Consider the following 19326-nt stretch of genomic DNA (forward strand, 5'->3'; position numbering starts at 1 on the left):
GTGAGTGCTGAACTGGCAGTTATCATAGGATGTGTCACTATGTGGAAAGGTTCTGCTAACCCAAGGCAACACAGGTGAAGCTGGTCTCATGCTTCCTTATTCAGCTAACACCTTATGACATGTATAATAAATGTAGTTGTGCCATGGGGTGGTTATATTTAAGTAAGTGTGTCAGGCTTTACATGTGGGTTTGCTGTGGGATAAATTAGCCCCTTATAAATTAAAATAACAGCTGTTCAACATTTATTGTAATAGGGCAGCAGGAGCAGCTGGGCCTGAATCGCAGTTCATGGACTTGCACGCTTACCCGATCCTTTATGTACTGGGCACCACCCTTATAGTTCTTATAGCGCCACTGCCTTCCATCACAAGTCCCTCCTTTTTCTCTTCTGTACAGCAGAGCCCTGAAGAACAGCACTAAAATGAGGGTTACGCTCCCTAACGAGATTGCTTCCTCTCTCCATTTATCTTGTCTCCAACCTGAGATCCCCTTTAAGGCATTTCAGATGCTATTGATTCTTCCCTCTGGACTTATAACAAAGGACTTTTGACAGTATTGTTTTCCAACTCCAGTTTTCTCTTGCTAGGTGTTTTTCCAGTAACCCCAGGGCATGAGGAATGCTAGATCTCTGTGCCATGCTCCTCTCCATTGACTTGGATGTCGTTCTTGGCATTTGTCCTCTCCAGCGCCAGCTTTATGTCCAGTTCTCTCAACTGTTTCAGGAAGCCACGGTTTGGGAGGATGCATCGGTGCTGCAGCACTTGCTCAATGGCATCAACCACTGTCATGTTCTTGTAAATCATCAGGTAAGCCAAGACCAAGGTGGCGGATCGGCTGCGTCCCATGGCACAATGAACCAAGATCTTGTCTGCACAAGTGAAGAGAGCAAATACAGAGAAGGCTTTCAGATTTACCAATAATAAACACTCTCCCCTTCTCTCGGGCCTTCCACCCAGAGACCTTAGTGCTTCACAGCCATTAATATGCTTTACAGCCTCCTTGCAGGGTAGGTAAATACCATCCTCTTGTACAGGCAGGGACTGTGAAGCACAGAGAGGTCAAGTGACTTGCCCAAGGTCACCCAGTGAGTCCCATTATAGAATCTGGATCTCCTAACGCTTTAACTGGAGGATTGCCAATTTACAGCCAGGCAGGATGGGCTGCAATGCGACAGTAGGTAGCCAGCTAAGCCAAGCTACAGCCTCCCCTTTATTGGGCTCCCACTGATCCATGATTTACTGTGCTTTACTCATTCTGCTGAATCAAGGAGTGTGTGCTCTCTGGGTGGGGGGCAGAATTAGGAGGCAGAGGTCCAGTGCCAGCGAGGTGCTGATGAACCAGATACTCATGCCCTCCAGGAGGATGAAAAGGATGTGTCCAGTTGCTCCCTACTAATACTTAGTAATATAATACTTCGTCCTGCCATGAGTGCAGGGGACTGGACTAGATGACTGCTCGAGGTCCCTTCCAGTCCTAGGATTCTATGAATACCAGGGGCCAGAGAGGAAGGATGACTCAGTAGTTAGTTCCCTTCTCTGCCTCAGACTTTTGGTGTGACCTTGGATGAATCACTTAATCCCCCCTGAGTCTCATCTGGGGATGACAATTCCTTTCATCCCACCCTGTTCGTCTTGTCTGGTTAGATTTTAGCTCTTGGGATCGGGGCTGTCTCTTACTGCGTGTAGGCAGCTCTAGCACAATGAGGTGTCAGTCTCTGCCAGAGCCTCTCGGGGCTGCTGTAAGGCAAATGAATGAGAGTGGGATGTCCCCCACGGGCAGCAGCCAGGGGCTGGTGGAGGAAAGTGAGTGGTACGGGGCCCTTCCATGTGCTGCAGGAACTGATGCAAAGGCTTCTGGGCTACAAAACCCTGGGAGGAGAAAAGCTGGGGTGGAGTTTTGCAAGTCTCAGAGCCTGGGTCGACCGACTTGGGCTTGTGTATGGCAGGAGAGATCCTGCTCAGGCTCTGAAACCTGGCGAGGAGGATGGGTCTCAGAGCCCGAGCTCCAGTCCTAGCAGGAATGTCTACACTACTAGTTGCAGCGCTGTAGTGTGAGCCCCAGGAGCCTAAGTCCGTAGACCTGGGCTCTGAGACTAGCTGCCGTGGAATTTTTTTAAATCAGTGTACCTGATAAAGGCAGCATCAGAAGTCCTGTCTACCACAACCTCCTATGGTCAAATAACACCACGAACACCATTGCAAGGCCAGAGGCATTTTTACTTTGTCGGCTACATCCGGTGGGGCCAGGCTTCGACTCCTAGCAATTCGTTCCTTGATGCTGCAAGTGGAGGGAATGATTTCCTGGCAGGAGCAGCACTGCTGTGTCATGGACACATCAAGAACTGCCAGCACAAGGGGATTAATGGTCACAGCTTGCATCCTAATCCCAGCAGATAGTTGTAGAGGAATCATGGCAGATTTCCAGCCTCACTGATAACAGAGAATGATAATCCCTTCTATCGTTACTCTGAATATTTGAAACAGATGAAAACTCCCATTTGTTCAGCCCTTCATTCTTGCTCAAGCCTCCGGTTTGTAAATGGGGCAGAATGGTGGAGTAAATAACTGATAGGAGGGGAAGGCTGAGGGATAAAGGCTTTGCTTGGGGAGCTGGGAAACAAAGAAGAACTTTCTGGGCATCAGTGGCAAGAGGAGAACCTGTATTTTATGTCATGTAAAAGAGGGAGAAAAATGCGCATGTCGAAATTGCAAGAATGGAGAACCTGTCTGCTGTGTGTGAACATTAAAGATCCTGGAGGACTTTCGATAAAGATGGGGACTTTCCCTGTCCTGCAGGGCCCAATTGTGTGGGTGGGTGAAGTGATGCCCGTTTGTGTGTTGCTGTTCAAATGCTTTGGAGTGCTAATCTATCTTGCTGAGCTCCTTGTATGGCCATAGTATCTGGATGCCTCACAATCTTACTGTATTTATCCTCAGAACCCCTCTGGGAGGTCAGGAAGTGCTATTATCCCCATCATACAGATGGGGAGCCAGGGCAAAGAAAGACTAAGTGATTTGCCTGGGGTCATACAGCAAGTCTGTGGCAGAGCAAAGAATCAAACCTAGGTTTCCCAAGCTAGTGTCCTGGCCCCTGAACCATCCTTTCTCTACTACTTACTCCAAAGTCTGGGTTAGGAACCTGAGGGGCATTAACAAGACAAACATGCTGGGTGGTTATACTCCTAGGATGCCTGGAATTAACTTAAGCATGTGAAAGAAGTGTCAGCTTGCTATGCTAGATGGCTAAACAGAGACTGGTCTTTATTGAACAGGGTAGTTATGTACTCTTGTGTAAGCTTTCTTTAAGGCTGATCCCTTGAACTGATGGGAGTACGTGCTGCTTGGCTAACTGCCTCTTATCTCTTCACATGTCCTATGTCAGTAGTCCACTATTTGAATGGGGAAAATGCACACTTCAATACTTCTGAAACCGCTGTATCAGCAAAAAAAGGCCGTAAATCTATTGCAAGTGTATGTTTGACTGAATGCATTAAAATGACCATCCCCATCTGGACAAGAAGGTGAGGCTTAATGGTGCCATACTTGGCTGCAGTATGAGTAACATGTATTCAGTGCCCCTTGTTTCCCCAACATGAATTTATTTGCATTCTTGTCCTCTCTTCTCCAGGGCTACTACAGGCAATGGTTATCTTTATATCGCTAGTGTATGTAAGAACAAAACAACTCTCTGTCCTTATTATTCAAACATCTTACCAATGCAGCAGCCAGAAGAACAGCTACATACAGAAGTGTCAGTGTTACACATTTAGTTACTCTTGAATTCAGAAGTATTTTTAATAAGTGAATCATTCCATTCTCTGAGTCGGGCTTCTGTTTCATTGCTGCATTGATGCTTGGTCGAGCCGCAAGACTTCATGAGTGTTTGATACAGCCTTTAAACTGGAAGCTTTGAAGCTTGAGCCTTGCAAACTGCTTTGAGTCTCTCCCCCTACCATTTATCAGTTCACAAGGCACACTAGACTTCTCAGGGCTTGTCTATATGGAGCAGCAATGCGCACGACAGGGCTTTGATTTCTAAAGTGCACTAGTGTGCTGTGCACTAACAGGTTCATGTAGACCCTGCTTGTGCACTTTAATGTAGTGCTGTTGAAACAGTCCTTCTCTCTTGACTTCTGTGTGTTTACCATGTTTTTCATGCTGTGATGCGGGAACAGGAAGGGAAGGCTGCGGGATGGGGAAGTAAAAGCTATTAAGGACTTGTCTGCACAAACATTTTGTTCGTGGCATGTTGGGGTGTGACTGTACCCCACACAAACCTGCAGTGGACTAGTTGTCCGGGTGCACCCTGCTGGCACATGCTCAAAGTGCTTTAAAGAACTGTTAACAAGTCCCATTTTAAAGAAGACTGGAGCAAAGCATTCTAATGAACTCAACGTGTGTCAGCAGGGAGCACGCAGATAGTTAATCTGTGGCAGGGTAGTGTGGGCTAGATTCACACCCCAGCTTGCCACAAACTACATGTTTGTGTAGACAAGCTCTTAGGCCTAAGTCCCTCTCTAGGAATGTGCTTAGCAGTGAGGCTAGAGATCAGATGCTTTCAGCCACCCAGAAAATCTAACTATTCCCCACCCTTTCCAGAAGCAGTACTTGGGTGGAGTCTTGTCAATTTTAAGTAGCTTCCTTCACCTATGGACCTCTCTTCCTTCTAAGAACATAAAATCTTAAAGCAACACATAATGCTACTGGCACTTCAGTTTTAAAATAGTGATGATTTATTGTCTTTCTGCCTTAATAAGGGGCAAATTCTGTAGCTGAGGACTGTACTTGTTGAAAGCTTAAGACCTGGCTGGTTATTGGGGGTATGCCAGGTAACCAGCAGCTGCTGATCTAAACAGCCAAGAACACAAGTTGACAAGAGGTTGGAAACTTGATATGTGGCCCTCTGATATTAAAGGCTTTGTAGGTCAGCAGGAGGATCTTAAGTTTCTCTGCTGGCTCCTGGTAAAACACCCTGTTGAGATTTTTTTTTTAAAATAAGAACCGGAGTAAATGTTGAAAGACAGTGTGGGGTCGCGGCTGTGGTGCTTCACATCAGCTTAAACCCTTAGCTAGAACGCTGCTGGAGGTCAGCAAATAATGAAGTGTAGTAATCAAGCTGGGAAATTACAAAGGCTTTAACTAATGTTTCCAGATCTGTGCTGTCAAAGTGATTTCAGTCTCCTACGGCTTGGAAGATGACAAAAATAAATCCCTGTTACAGCTTGGAGATGATCTGATGGCAAAAGTACTAAAGTGCTTTGATATGTCTCTATAGCAAACCTAATGCTTTAGTGTAAGAAATGTTGAAGTGACAGGCTTGGAGACTGGAGTCCTACATACGCAGGATAAGTACAGCCTGGGCAGATGCCCTGCTAATAGGCCTCACAGCTAACTGGAAAGGGACCACCTCTAAGAATGGCAGACTAGCTCTGTGGCCCATTGAGTTCACGACTTTCCTCCTGAGATTGTTTGCTTCATAGGAGTGTAAAATGAGTGCTGCTTGTGCTAGGAACACCCGTCTGCCAGGGAGATAGCTGCTTAACATTGGCACATCAGGAGGTAAGGACTCTTGGATTGCTACCAAATCCCATTGATTTGAATGGCTGACCTGGCTGTGAGATGACCTGAACCCTATACCAGCATTGACTTTCCTGAAATGACCAGTTCCATTATTAGCCATTGCTTGTTTGTCCTCTGCCGGTGGTCCTTGACTGTCTCTGCCTGTTTCACCCCCTGGGAGTGGCTACTTTTGATGAATACTCATGTGCACTGAAATCAACTGTAGCAAACAAGGTCTTTCTGATCGTACTCTGCCCCCTCCTTACTTCTCTGATCTTGGAGTGCAGCTTCAATGAATTCAGCAGCTGAATAAAAGAACTGGCTGAGGTTGAAGGTGGTGAGATCATCTGCTTCTACCCCATGGTACTCAATGGCCATGTCACTGTAGTAATCTGGTCCTGTGTCCACATTCCACCGGCCATGGGCTGCATTGAGGATGTGGGTAAAGCCGGCTTTCTCAAGGCTGTAGCGATCTAATGCAGTTTTCCTGTTAAACAAACATCACTGTCAGGTGTGTGAATGGAGTTCTCTCATGCTGCATCCGCTCAGAAATATTTCTCTTATTTCGCAAGTGATAAACCACAACAACACTGACGATACTTCAAAAAAAAAAAACAGTCTGATCCCCTGCCTTTACACAATACCTTTCATCCCAGGATGTCACAAACAAACTGAGCTGCCTAGCAGCCATATGCTGTGAGCTGTTATTGGTTCTACCCATTTTACAGGGGGGGAAACTTGAGCTATAGAGAGGTTAAGTTGATTTGTCCAAGTCGCAAACTGAGTGAGCGGCAGAGCCAGAAATAGAACCCATTAATCCTTCCTCCCACTCCCTGGCTCTAACCATCTGACACATTTTCTCCCATCATTTAATATGACAGGACTAATCAAAGAGTCAGTTACAAATGAGGATTAAATTCAGCTAGGGTTCACATGGCTCTTACTACCTCTGAAAGAAAGGCAACCGCTAGGATTTTTCCCTTCTACACTTAGAGGAAAAAAACTTGTTCATGCTCATGTGTCCAGAGGGTTTAGAAGCTCTGTCAGCCTCCTCCTTGCTGCCATGTACTAACGGATCACATTAAGGTGTCTCAAGACAAAAGCACTATACCCGAAGGTCACATATCAGCCATTGATTTAGAGCTGTAACCTCTTTAGAGAAGTAAAAGGGGATACTTCCTACTTCTGGAGTGAAGAGGAATTGGTGCCTGGGATGAGGGGGAATCTATTGGCTGGGGGTGGTAATGAAACTGAAAATATTCAAGCTTCTTAAACTGGTCAGGATGTGCAAAGTTAATGCTTCCCTTTCCATGCTCAGGCACCCAGGCGTGCTGAGGGCAAGACTAGTGGCAGTCCAACCTTCAGTAAACCTGTTAATAAATAACAATAGGTTGTTCTTATCATTATTAATGTGGCCCTCGTGCTTAGGAGCCCTAGTCATGGATCAGGGCCCCACTGTGCTAGGCGCTGTACAAACACCCAGCAAACAGATGGGCCCTGTAAAGACTGTAAGGACCCAGTATGGCTGTTCTTATGTTTTTAATATGAATCCTTTATCTTTTCTTCCTAACCCTGTTGGCTAGCAGATACAAAAAGGAAATTCTAATTGTACTCCGCTGTACCCAAGCGCACACAAGTGTGGTTGAGAATTCCTTGAGGGATGCAGAAGAGCTGCTGCTGCATCAAGGCACATAGCTCTAATTGCTCCCACACAAGAGCATTGTTTAGCAGCAGTGTGTTTTATACATGGTAAGACTGTGCGGTCAGTTTCTACTCTTGTTACCATGGGCTCTTTGTTTTGGTGGGTTAGCACAATCTAGCAAGAGTCCCCAGAACAATTACATTGCCGCTCAGTGAACAATAGAGACACAGAATTGTTATTGGAGGAGAGCTCAAAGTCAGTGCAGTCTCCTGCTGCCGCTACTGCTCAAACGCACTTTCATCTACTCCCCCAGGCAGGAAGTATGCTCACCCCTGAACTTCCTCTCAGAGCTACTTCCCGAGAGGGTTGGGAGGAGCCACAGAACTGGGTGACATTTTTCGACTGAAATTTTTTGGGGAAAAATGCGGATTTTGGTTGACTGAAACATTTTGTGGCTTTGTGTAGAATATGTCAAACTGATTCAGAGGAAAATAAAACTAAAAATAATTCCAAACAAATCTAAACATTTCATTTCTATACTAACTGTTTCACGTTTTTTGATTCAAAATGACTTTCAAAATTTACTTCAGTTTTATTTTTATAAATTTAAAAACATTTAAAATGCTCAGAATCAAAACATTTCAGCCGATGCTGAACAAAATGTTTCATTTGACCCAAAACCTTTTTTTTTCTGACTACTTGATTTGCTGAAAATTTCAAAAATAATTTGTTTTCGGATCAACCCAAGATGATGATTTTTTTTTCAGAATTCCCAGTGAACTGAGACATTATTTACAGTTCATACAACTTGAGTGCCCCGCTCGTTGGGGGCTCCGTGTAGATGTGCCCCACATAGAGACCTAGCGAGCACAGAGTAACTCCGTTACAATACTATCAAAAAGATTGATACTTTAAACAGGGCTAGCTCCAGGTTTTTTGCCACCCCAAGCAAAAAAAGAAAAAAACGGGGGGTGGAGTGCTGCCGCCGAAGCAAAAACAAACCAAGTGCCGCCCCTTGAAAAGTGCTGCCCCAAGCACATGCTTGGAACGTTGGTGCCTAGAGTTCAGTTCTCAGTGGTACCAGATGACAGAACAAGGAGTAATGGTCTCAAGTTGCAGTGGGGGAGGTTTAGGTTGGATATTAGGAAAACCTTTTTCACTAGGAGGGTGGTGAAGCACTGGAATGGGTTACCTAGGGAGGTGGTGGAATCTCCTTCCTTAGAAGTTTTTAAGGTCAGGCTTGACAAAGCCCTGGCTGGGATGATTTAGTTGGGAATTGGTCCTGCTTTGAGCAGGGGGTTGGACTAGATGACCTCCTGAGGTCCCTTCCAACCCTGATATTCTATGTTTCTAAAGCTGACCCTGACTTTAAAAAGAAGATGAAATAGGTTTCTGGGGAGAAGGCCAGGGCAGGTGACTTAGCCTACTCTCTTGAGTCTGCCATGCCTGAGGTGAAACACAGATTCTGCTTTCAGGTTTCGTTTTGTGGTGGTTCCCAAACACCCCCCGCCCCCGCGCAATGAAATGATGCTTTCAGTTAAAAATTCTGTGCTCAGTTAGAACCCCTGCAAGTGGAATCCTTGCTGAATAGCAAGTAGGGCCACATTGTAGTCAGGGTCAATGGAAAAATAAAGATTTACTGTCCATGAGAGGTAAATTCAAATTTGGATTCTGCAAATGCAGCTCAATCTAATAAATAGCAGTTGAATTAAACAATGTACATTGTTATTGTTCTGAACAGAGACAATGCCAAACAATAGGTCACATGACAGACATATTAACATTTGACACTGCAACATTCATCTGGGATGTAATTTTCCTATTTCCTTGACTGGGTTCTCAGGAGACTGTCAGAAATTAATGCCTTAAATGCAAATATTAGACAAGGTGGTGAGGTAATATCTTTCAGTGGACCAACTTCTGCTGGTGAGAGAGGCAAGCTTTTGAGCTACAAAGGACTTGAAGAAGAGATCTCTGTAGCTCAAAAGCTTTTGCATCTCCTATCCTGGGACAAACTCAGCTACAACAACACTGCAACCAACTTAGATGCAGATACTATACCAGTAGAGAGCCTTAGTTATAGTGTGTTGCATGGCTCTGAGATCTCGCATTTAAGTGTTCAGTGGCCGTAATGTTTAGTGAGCACACAGGAGTCTCGTTTGTCAGAGTGAAGGCACAGTGCTTTTTTATTAACTGCATTAGTGCTCAGATAAGTCAGCGTCTGCTCAGGCTCCGGAAAACATTTAGTGTGTTCTTGGCAAGCCCAAGGGTTAACACAGGGTTTATCATAGCCACTCCCAGATTAGCATGGTATTTCTATATCTGCATAGTCACTTCCATTCTACTTCTCCTTACAGTACATAAATGAAACCTCCCAGGGCTCTTTAGATTTACAGACATGGGGGTCTATGCTATTGGAGCTGCCCACTGGTATACGTACTGCAGTATCCTGGCAATAGACAATACCTGAAGTTTCAGTGGAAAGCACTCCTCTTTGCCCTTCCTTTTTCCCAAGGTGTCGTGGGCAAGCATATTTTGAGGCTGGGGCTAGAGGATGAAGTTCCTTCCTGATGCCTGCTGTTGACTGTCTTATGTCCTGAAGCTTTAGTATAATTTTTCTTGATCAGTTTGGACTAACTCCTTATATTAGCAGAGGCATATTGGGTATGTATTCATGTAGCCATTCTGTCAGTTGAGATTGGACGAAGAGGAGCAACTGATCCATCTTAAACATTACAAATGCTTACGGTGTGATAAACAAAATCTGTTATCATTGTGAGTCCCTCTTCTGCTCTGAATTAATCATAGATATAAGATACAGAAGAGACATTCTGAGGTCTGTCTAGACCATCATCCTGCCAATGAAGGATTATTCTCTATCATGCTCTTTAGTGCTTTGTGCAGGCTGATGTTAAATTGTCTGTCATCCTCGCCTTCCTCTTAGCTTAGCCTCTCGGGTCAACTGCTTTAAACTGCTGTATTGAGTGCTCTTCTATGGACTTGTTCGAGTTCAGAACTGACCTTTTGCAGGCAAGGTTACCACAGAAAAGGCCATTTATTCCCACTGCTGCCTGTCCCATAACCAGTTGTTTAATATGGGCCCAGATCAAACCGTTCCTTCTTTAGCTGCTAAAACTAGAAAACTTTCAAACGTGAGTGCTCAAAGTTAAGCATTCAGATCCATTTCTGGGCATTAAGATGCCAGTTTAGCAAAGCACTTAAGCACGTGCTTAGATTGCACTTACTTCAGTGGAATTTAAGCATATGCTTTACTGAACTGGTGCCTTAATAAATGCCCGACTTTCAGTGGTACTGCACACCTGCAGATCCAGTTGTGAGCTCTCTGCACCTCTGCAGGTAAGACTATGTATTTAGATGCCTCAATATGGGTTTGGCTGCCTCCATCAGAAAGGGTTAGTTGTAATTTCTGTAGAAGGCTTATACCAGGAACTTTTCCTACGATTTCTAGTACGTTGTATATTCTGCAGGGCCAGGACTTTGTGCCTTTGTTCTGTAAGGCATTGAGCACGCTATCTTTGTGAAAAATATAAATGGTTAAATCACTCCACAGCCACTGCTTCCACCTCGTATGCTGTTTTGCTTTCTTCTTTAGAGAGCTCCAGCAAGCTTAAATGGTGTGATTTCCCTTTCCAGTAACTAAGCTGTGTTAGGTCCTTAACAGGACCTCTTCCCTCCGCTAGCAAGAGGTTCTGTATTTATAACCTACTCCTTTTGGCTTAAACTGAAGTTTTGCCATTCATAGTAACAAAGGATCAGGTCCTCAGGCCAAGATTTTTCAAAAGTGCCTATTGATTTTGAGTGCCCAACTTGAGATATCGTAAAGAATTTTCAGAACGTGCTGCAGATTAGCCCTTTGATAATCGGTCCCTTTTAGGGTTGCCAATCCTCCAGGATTGCCCTGGAGTCTCCAGGAACTAAAAATCAATTTTTAACTAAAGATTGCCATGTGATGAAAGCTCCAGGAATGCATCCAACCAAAATTGGCAACCGTAGGCCCTTTACAACAGGTAGGCTGCTGGCAAGGTGAGACCACTGCTGATCATACTGACTAATAATGTCTCATTGTTTCCTTGCATGCCCCCATCTGTCTGTCTCCATCTGTGGTCTCTTTTCTTATACGTAGTTTCTAAGCTGTTTGGGGCAGAAACTATTTTCTTTCTGTTTATACAGCACCAAGTACAATGGAATCCTGGTCTGTACCTGGGGCTCCTAGGTTCTACAAATAATAAATAGTAGTGGTAGGTTTTGGTCTTGCTTTAACTGAAGTGACTTGATTGTATCTGAGGAAGTGAGTATTCACCCATGAAAGCTTATGCTCCAATACGTCTGTTAGTCTATAAGGTACCACAGGACTCTTTGTCGCTTTGATTGTCAATGATCTTGAGATAACTAACATGATTGTAAATTCTGATGTAGAAGCTCATGCACATTTCTGAATGCAAATAGTGTTCCCAGTCGTAGCTCATACAACCATGACCAGGAATAAATATTTGTGCAGTGCACACACTAGAATTTACAAGCATCTAAATTAACTCAAGATAATTGGGTTGATTTACAGCACAACCCAAAACTTTGGTGTAGATATACCTGTAGAAGCACCGACAATCATGAGTCACTTGTGAAAATCTCAGTTCATAGTTTAGTGCCTTTGTGTTTTAACATCATTAGGACTCTTGGGTATATCACAAGGTGTGTGTGTTTCCTTTTGTTCCATCTTCTTCTTACACTGCTACTGTAGTAATAGCATTTTAGATGAAAGGAAAGAGTATGTAAAACATGAATACCTCCCAACACCAATTGTGTAAGGCAGCTAGTGAGCTAGGGCCACACAAAGGCTGTTAGTGTGAATTATAAACCTTGTTCAAGGGTTTATAATTCAATCTTTAATTTGTTTTGAGCTAGCACATGACACAGAAGTTCTTCCTCTTGCAATTAGCTCTCCACCTGAGTTTAATAGTCCAGCTAAGAGTTTTCTGTCTTACTCCCTCCCTATGTGATGCTATTGCCTTGTAAATGTGATAGACATTTCTATTTCTCTGGTAATAATTGAACATAAAGCCACAATGCCAGGAAAAGTTCGCTCTAAATGCCCAGCGTAGGTGAAACTATCAGCATTTGACATCCTCCAATTGCTTTCATTTTACTCTTCTGGGCCATCTGGGTTTTAGCGCTTGATTTCTTTTTACATGGCATAAGCCATTATGATCTTCAATGTCTGCCTTGAATGCACTTCAGAGCAGGGAAGGTGAAGTACTGTATTGGGAGATAATTAGGAAAGTGACAATACATCTCAGTCTAGGAAGGGAGGCATTGAGGAAAGTTTGGGTCCCTGATTAAAAACCCACCAGGCCTTTTAATAACAAGAGATATACTGGGTACGGTGGCCTTGATTCAGCAAAGCACTTAAGCGTATGCTCAAAGTCAAGCGTGTGCTCAAGTCCATCCTTACGCAGCAAAACCTTTAAGCAGGGGCTCAGCTCTTTACAAAATCAGGGCCTCTATAGTGGAATATGAGGCAGATGGACCCATCAATGTGTTTGTAAAGTTCTGTGACAAAAGGAGGTGCTTGAGATGGGAATGACCCTCATATGGGGGAAATAAAAGATGAAATCCCTTTTTACACACCTCAGAACATGTTGCCTAGTACTGAGTTGGGGGGAAATGGCCCAATCAAAAATATAATTCAATTGCAGCCATTTCTTTGAAGAATAGTACTTATTTCTTTAAGATTTATACAAGGACAAAAAGACGGTGCCCATCCAAGCTTGTGATCTTCATTTAAAATAAAAGTTCATAGCAAAAAGAGTCCTGCTACAAATTCTATTTCATCCCAGCAACAGTTAGCTAACCCTTATTGCAAAATAAAATAATACTGCCCTTCCCTTTCTCTTGTTTACCCCAACCCACCATCACCACCGCTCTCATTGGCACCTCCCTCATGAGCACCAATAACCCAGCCTTCATTCGTGCTTTAGTCTCAGCCAGACACTGGGGAAGATGCTCAACCGCGCCATCTGGTCAGAAGAGACAGAAACACAAGCCAGGTGTCATCCACATACTGAAGACACCACCATGATTCTCCATTCACCCTCCCAATGGCCTCACACACGTGTTAAATGGGGAGGGACAAGATGGAGCCCTGTGAAAACCTCTGAGTGCCCTGCAGGAAGCAAAGTCTACCCTCTGAGATCACTCAACAAGAAATGCACAGAGCAACACTATCTACTCCTCCTATAGCCCCCAGGTAAGTCAACAGCATTTCATAGTCAGTGCTATCTCACTAGGCGGCTGGTGTATCTAATAGCATTATGGACACTCATCTTTTATCCAGCACTTGAGGGAGATCATTGAGCAACACAAACAGCACTTTCTTAGTTTGTATCATACTCAAGTTAATACTCGGATTGACAAGGGTTAAGAAAATCTGAGGCAATGAGATACTGTGGAAGGAATTGTCTCTTCATAAATTTTCAAGTATTTTTAACCACCAAGGGAAGGCTAGGGGCAGGGCACTAATTTGCCAGATGTTCAGTGTCAAATGAGGAATTCCTGAATATAGACAGTACCTCTGTTTCCTTAAGAGTGGTCTGCAACCTGCCATTACTAAGGCAGGTGTTGACAATCTCCACTAATACTGGGCCTAAAGTTTCCGCAACTTCTCCTGCATCTAGAGTAGCACTGCTGGCTGCAGATTAAGTAGAGATAATGTAGCATTTGTCCCCCACAAGGCATTGCCTTATCTTCACAGATGCATGAATTGGAGCAATTTTTTTCCCTCTGCAAACTACCTAGCAAGTTCTTCACAACCAGAGGAACTCATCAGTTGCTGAGTGGGGAAAGCCAGGGTTCACTGAGCAATCCAGTGCCCAAAGCAAATCCACTGACTGAGGTTTTGTAGATGCTGTGATAGGCAAGGAAACTCCTCTTAACCTTCCCCACATCAAAAGCATGAGAGTTTTGAAACATTTTTGACATAGACAATTAATTTCAGACTTTGACACTCTTCCTTATTGCTTCAACTGTTGCAAATCAGCTGGAGACCAAAATGATTTGTGAGGAGGACTGGCAGGGTAAACTGCCAGTGCTGCTTGTATCTTGGCATTTAAAGCTCAAGTCCATATCATCACTTTGTCCCTGAGAGATTTTTTTGTATAGAGTTATATATTTACCTTCCAGCTCATAAAGCCTCCACTAAGACTGGCAGATGACTATGCTAATATTACAATGAAACCTTCCAACATGTGTGTCTCTTTCTTTTTAAAATAAAATGATCCCACACCCTCTCCATTCTGTGTACATATTTCTATCTCCTGGGTCACTTTCAATATGACCTAGAATGTTTCTATTTTTATGTGATTAATACCAGTGGATGTCCTAAGAGTTCATATGTTCTAAACAGTGTGAAGAACCTGTGCATTGCACTGAGCCAATTCCCATCTGATTTCCTCTGAACTAATCCAATGGCGCTCTGGCCCCCGGGGAGAGCGGAGAGCCCTGGCCGGGCTCTCCGCCCGGCGCTCTGGCGGCCGGGGGCTCTCCGCCCTGCCCCCGGCGTTCTGGCCGCCGGGGAGAGCAGAGAGCCCCAGCCGGGCTCTCTGCCCTGCTCCCGGCACTCTGGACGCTGGGGAGAGTGGAGCCACGGCAGGCTCGCCACCCTCCCCCCGGTGCTCCGGCTGGTCGGGGATTGCGGGCCCGTGGCCTGGCTCGGCGCCCTCCCCTGCCGCACTGACGGGGGGAGCAGCGGCAGGTGGCTTTTTTGCCTAGGGCGGCAAAAAAGCCAGAGCCGGCCCTGATTAGCACAGTCTCCTATCTTCTAGATGATCTCTCCATGTGCGCTACCTGCACACTTAATTGCCTGAGTCAGTTCTCAGACCACACCCCTCATAGCAAGCATGGTTGTCAGCTCTACCAGCTGAACTATAGAGAAGGCTCTCTTTCACCAAACCTACAGGAGTTTGACTCTGCTTTGCAGCTGGAAGTTAGTCTTAAAATGTATTATGTAAGGAGGGATCTCTTGACTAGTTTCTCTTTTTGGTAGAGATAGGCCAGTGAGACAGTTTTCAGATATAGATTAGGTTCCAGCTAGGGTTTAGACCTTGAGGCCTAATCAGAGCTAGGGATGAGGTCAGATGAGGCCAAGATCTTAGGAGACCACCATCATCTTTAGCTGAAAGCTTGTGAATGGTACTCTAGAACCAGAAAATGGGCCTTTTTTAGTTTTGGATCTAACACAGAATCACAGCCATAGTGATGGGCAATTTGGCAGCTACCATCTCTACTTTCTGGCTCTGCACTAGGAGCTGGGTTTCCCTCTGAGCACCAGTTTTGCTTGTGCTTTGGTTGTACCCTATGGCTGTGGATCAGCCAACCAGGCCACCTGAAGAAGACATGTGCCTCACATCAAACAGTGCTGTTAAAAGAAGGAAACAAAACAAAACAGCTCCCTATCCTATTGAAGATGATCTACATGTTACTAATCCTGGTCATGGATGAACCAAAAGCCTATTTCTGTTCCTGTCACTTGGAGGCTCCTATCATCTCCAAGGTCTGGTCTTAAAAGTCTTTAGAACTGGAGGAAAACGTCAATTGGAGCTGAACACAGGATGTTAAACTTGAGGCTTTGATTATTCTGGGCCTGACAGGCCTCATGGGGATTTCATTGCCTCTGGGAAACAGCTGCAGCGGAGTCCTGTAACAAAAGGAATGAGTGGCCTCACAGGGCTCCATGATAGCCTGTGTTGCATTAGAATAATGCTGTGGTTATGTAGTCAGGATAATTAATTGGCATTTCCATAAGCAGTGGCTGTTAACCTCATAAATGCAGAAGGCAGGAATGAGGCCCAGATGTGGAGGCTCTGAAGATAAACTCTGTATGTGTGTGTACACTTGATTTGTAATGAGCGTGCCACTAAATTCTTCTTAATTTAGCCTGGTTGATAAGGATCCGAAATGAACCTGACATCTGTTGCCTTTTCCACAGTAGCTATTTGGTGACCAGTTCTTCAACCAGGCCCTAAAACGAGGCTCACTGATGAGTTGAGGGCGGAAGCTGTTGGTCACAAAAAAGGTCACCTTGTCCCAAGGGGCTTATCTTGTGTTCAATGCTTAGGACAGGGGTGGCCAACCTGAGCCTGAGAAGGAGCCAGAATTTACCAATGTACATTGCCAAAGAGCCACAGTAATATGCCAGCATCCTCCCATCAGCTCCCCCCCGCCCCCGCTCCCAGTGCCTCTCACCCACTGGCAGCCCTGTCAATCAGCTGTTTCGTGGCGTGCAGGAGGCTCGTGGGGGGGAGGGAGAGGAGCGAGGGCACGGCAGGCTCAGGGGAAGGGGTGGAGTTGGGGGCAGGAGCAGTGGCAGAGCCAGGGGTTGAGCAGTGAGCACCCCCCGGCACACTGGAAAGTTGGTGCCTGTAGCTCCAGTCCCGGAGCCGGTGCCTAAACAAGGAGCCACATATTAACTTCTGAAGAGCCGCATGTGGCTCTGGAACCACAGGTTGGCCACCCCTGGTGTAGGACATAAAAATAACTAAAAGGGAACATAAAGCTGGGTGAAGTGTCAAAGCAAAATAGTTCCACTCTAATAAAGACACTTTGGACACTGAGAGCTGCACTGCCAATGTGCCAGCATGTGGAGTTGTGTATACATGGATTATTATGGCCCCATTATCCTGGACTTCATCTGCTTAGAATTAAATGCCTAACTGCCACCTTGTCCCAGTAATGGGGCCAGAGTCCTGCCTGGTGATCAGTTCATGTCCCAAATCCTTGAGGACTGGAGGCTGGACCCTATGTGAACTGGAGCCCTAGCTAAAGAATTAATTTTTTGTGGGCCATCAGTCTAGTGAAGCTGGGCCTCATCTGTTTCCATTCCTCCTTTATTTCTTTCCTTTCCCCCTTGATCCTCAATCATCTCTCCTTATATGGCTTTCTTTCCCTGCCTCTAATAGGGAGGGGGAAATGTTTCATTGTGAAGCCCATGCTTCAGGGATGGGCTAGCAAGGTCTTCTGACCCAATGGCTTTTACCTGCAGTGCTGCCATTATGTGACCCTTTCCCACCTATTCTTAAAAGCTTGCCCCATTTTCTTAGGCGTTAGAGTATCTTTTGGGGGGCAGAGCACACTCTCAACAGCCAACCCCAGCTAAGTGAACAACGTATCTCTGAATAGTCTCATGTAAAGTAGTGGGGCTTCTGTTTTGTTTCCCTGATTAATTGCTCTAGTGGACAAGTGCTTTATTCTTAGCATTTGTCTTATAGATGTTCAAATTCGAAGTGTAACAAGGCAGAATTACAGAAACAATTGTGGTTGGAAAAATAACCGTTGGTAGATGGTGGCCTGTGTCTAGGGACCCTGAATGTTCTGATTGGCCACTTGGGCCTCTCTGGACCAGCTCAAAGGGGCAGAGTTGAAGACTCATCACAAAGACAAGTGAAGAATACTTCCACCTATTACGTTAAAAATAATTCCGGAAGGGAAAAGAAAGTGCCAGGTGAATTTAACAGAGCCCATTTTGCTTTTGCTGAATTTTGGGTTAAAAAACTCTAGCATGAAACAAAAATCACTCCCCACTTCCCCCCCTTGTCCCTGAGCTTGTTGGCCAGACCATCGCCACACTTGGGGGAAAAAAATTCTTCTGTAAAGTGTTAGCCTCTGGATGCTTATAGCCCAGATCTCTCAGGTGGGTCTTTCTATTGCTTCTGGTGCCACAGAATTAATTGGTCAACAATATTGGGACTCAAATAACTTTTTTTTAAAAGCTGTTTATCTTTCCACTTTTATAATCTGGCAGGAGATGAATTTTAGGACCTTTTAAAAATATTATGAATACTTTGGAGTTGGTGGGGCTGCAGCTTTTGCCTTTTAGTAATGATGTAAAATAAATATCCCATTAGGGAAGGGAGTAGGGGGAAAATGGGAATTCGACCAATAGTGCCTAAGGGTTAAGAAAAGCTCTCCTGCTCTGTAGACAGGTTTGATTGTCTGTGTATGGAGCCAGTTCTGTATAACAGAATATTATAGCCATTTCCAGATTAATCCTGTGCTTTCATGTTCATTTGCTAAGAGCAGTGAGATGCACCCTGCAGCTGAGAACGAGTTCAAAGTAGCCTAGCCCTATGAATAAGGACAAATTTGTTTAATGCATGGACAGTTTTAATGCACAAGAGCCCCCCTGTTCCTCCTTGACACACTCCCCTGCCCCCAGCCAGGCTGTGACTTGCCAACACTGAAATGTTTCCAGCTTTTGGGAAGACTCTTCAATCACTTCCAACAATTCCATTTCAGGTTAAAGCCACTCCCACCCATGGTTCTGTGCACTCAGCCTGTGCCCTTCACTCAACATGACCGAGGGACTGTCACTTGGTAATAAATGACAAATTACTCCTTGAAATTAACCATCTAAAAATAGTACATGACTACCCACAAATGCTGCAGCCTGTCCTGCTGTCACTATTGCACCATTACTGTAATCCTTGGTAAGGAGAGATGCCTACATGGCTATGAAAACCTTTTCTTTGGGCTGTGGTGCTTGAAAACTAGAAGGGGAAATCTTTGCTTTTGTGTATCCTGAAAAGGGCTGAGGCTGCCTTATTCCTATACTGAGCACTGGTTTGGGCTGCCAGCAGCAGCTTATGTGCTGGCTAACAGAGTGTGGGGTAGGAACCCTTGTGGCTCCATTGGTGGGTTGTGTTTATCACTTACTCGTCTCCTATGTAGAGATTAGGCCAGACTTCATTGACATGAGTGTACTTTGGGCTGCCTTTCCAGAAGAGCCGCTCCAGTTCAAATGTGCCGGGGGTATAATAGTCTCCGTCGGGGTCCACTTTCACTGCTGCGTAGGCACTTTTCTTCATGATGTTCAAATCTGCTGAAGACATCTTGTCCCCAGGGGATAATATGGCGTTGTATACTTGATTCGTGACAGTAACTAAAATGCAACCATAAAAGGAATAGAAAGCTGGGAGAAGTGTCAAAGCCAGCCGGGTCCACTCTGATAAAGCCCCCGCCCCACCCCACTTTGTGACACTGAGAGCAACACAACCAACATGCCTGGATTTGGAGCTGTGTATAATGATAGACACCTCTCTGGCAGATGCAGCCCC

General features: G+C 45.0%; 1 protein-coding gene across 2 annotated transcripts in view; it reads right to left on the reverse strand.

Moving 5' to 3' along the window:
• Positions 1-220: 220 nt before the first annotated feature.
• The window catches only part of DUSP29 (dual specificity phosphatase 29), a 32345-nt gene continuing 13239 nt past the window's right edge, over positions 221-19326 (reverse strand). For both annotated transcript variants that reach the window (XM_024110039.3, XM_065551673.1), the window contains 3 exons: positions 18926-19151; positions 5826-6046; positions 221-869 (listed from right to left, as the gene is read on the reverse strand). In XM_024110039.3, the coding sequence (XP_023965807.1) occupies positions 622-869; positions 5826-6046; positions 18926-19101 (645 nt within the window). In that variant the 5' untranslated portion in view covers positions 19102-19151 and the 3' untranslated portion in view covers positions 221-621. The remainder of the gene's footprint in view (positions 870-5825; positions 6047-18925; positions 19152-19326) is intronic.

The sequence above is a fragment of the Chrysemys picta genome, chromosome 7 (assembly GCF_011386835.1).
Source record: "Chrysemys picta bellii isolate R12L10 chromosome 7, ASM1138683v2, whole genome shotgun sequence".
Lineage (NCBI taxonomy): Eukaryota > Metazoa > Chordata > Testudines > Emydidae > Chrysemys > Chrysemys picta.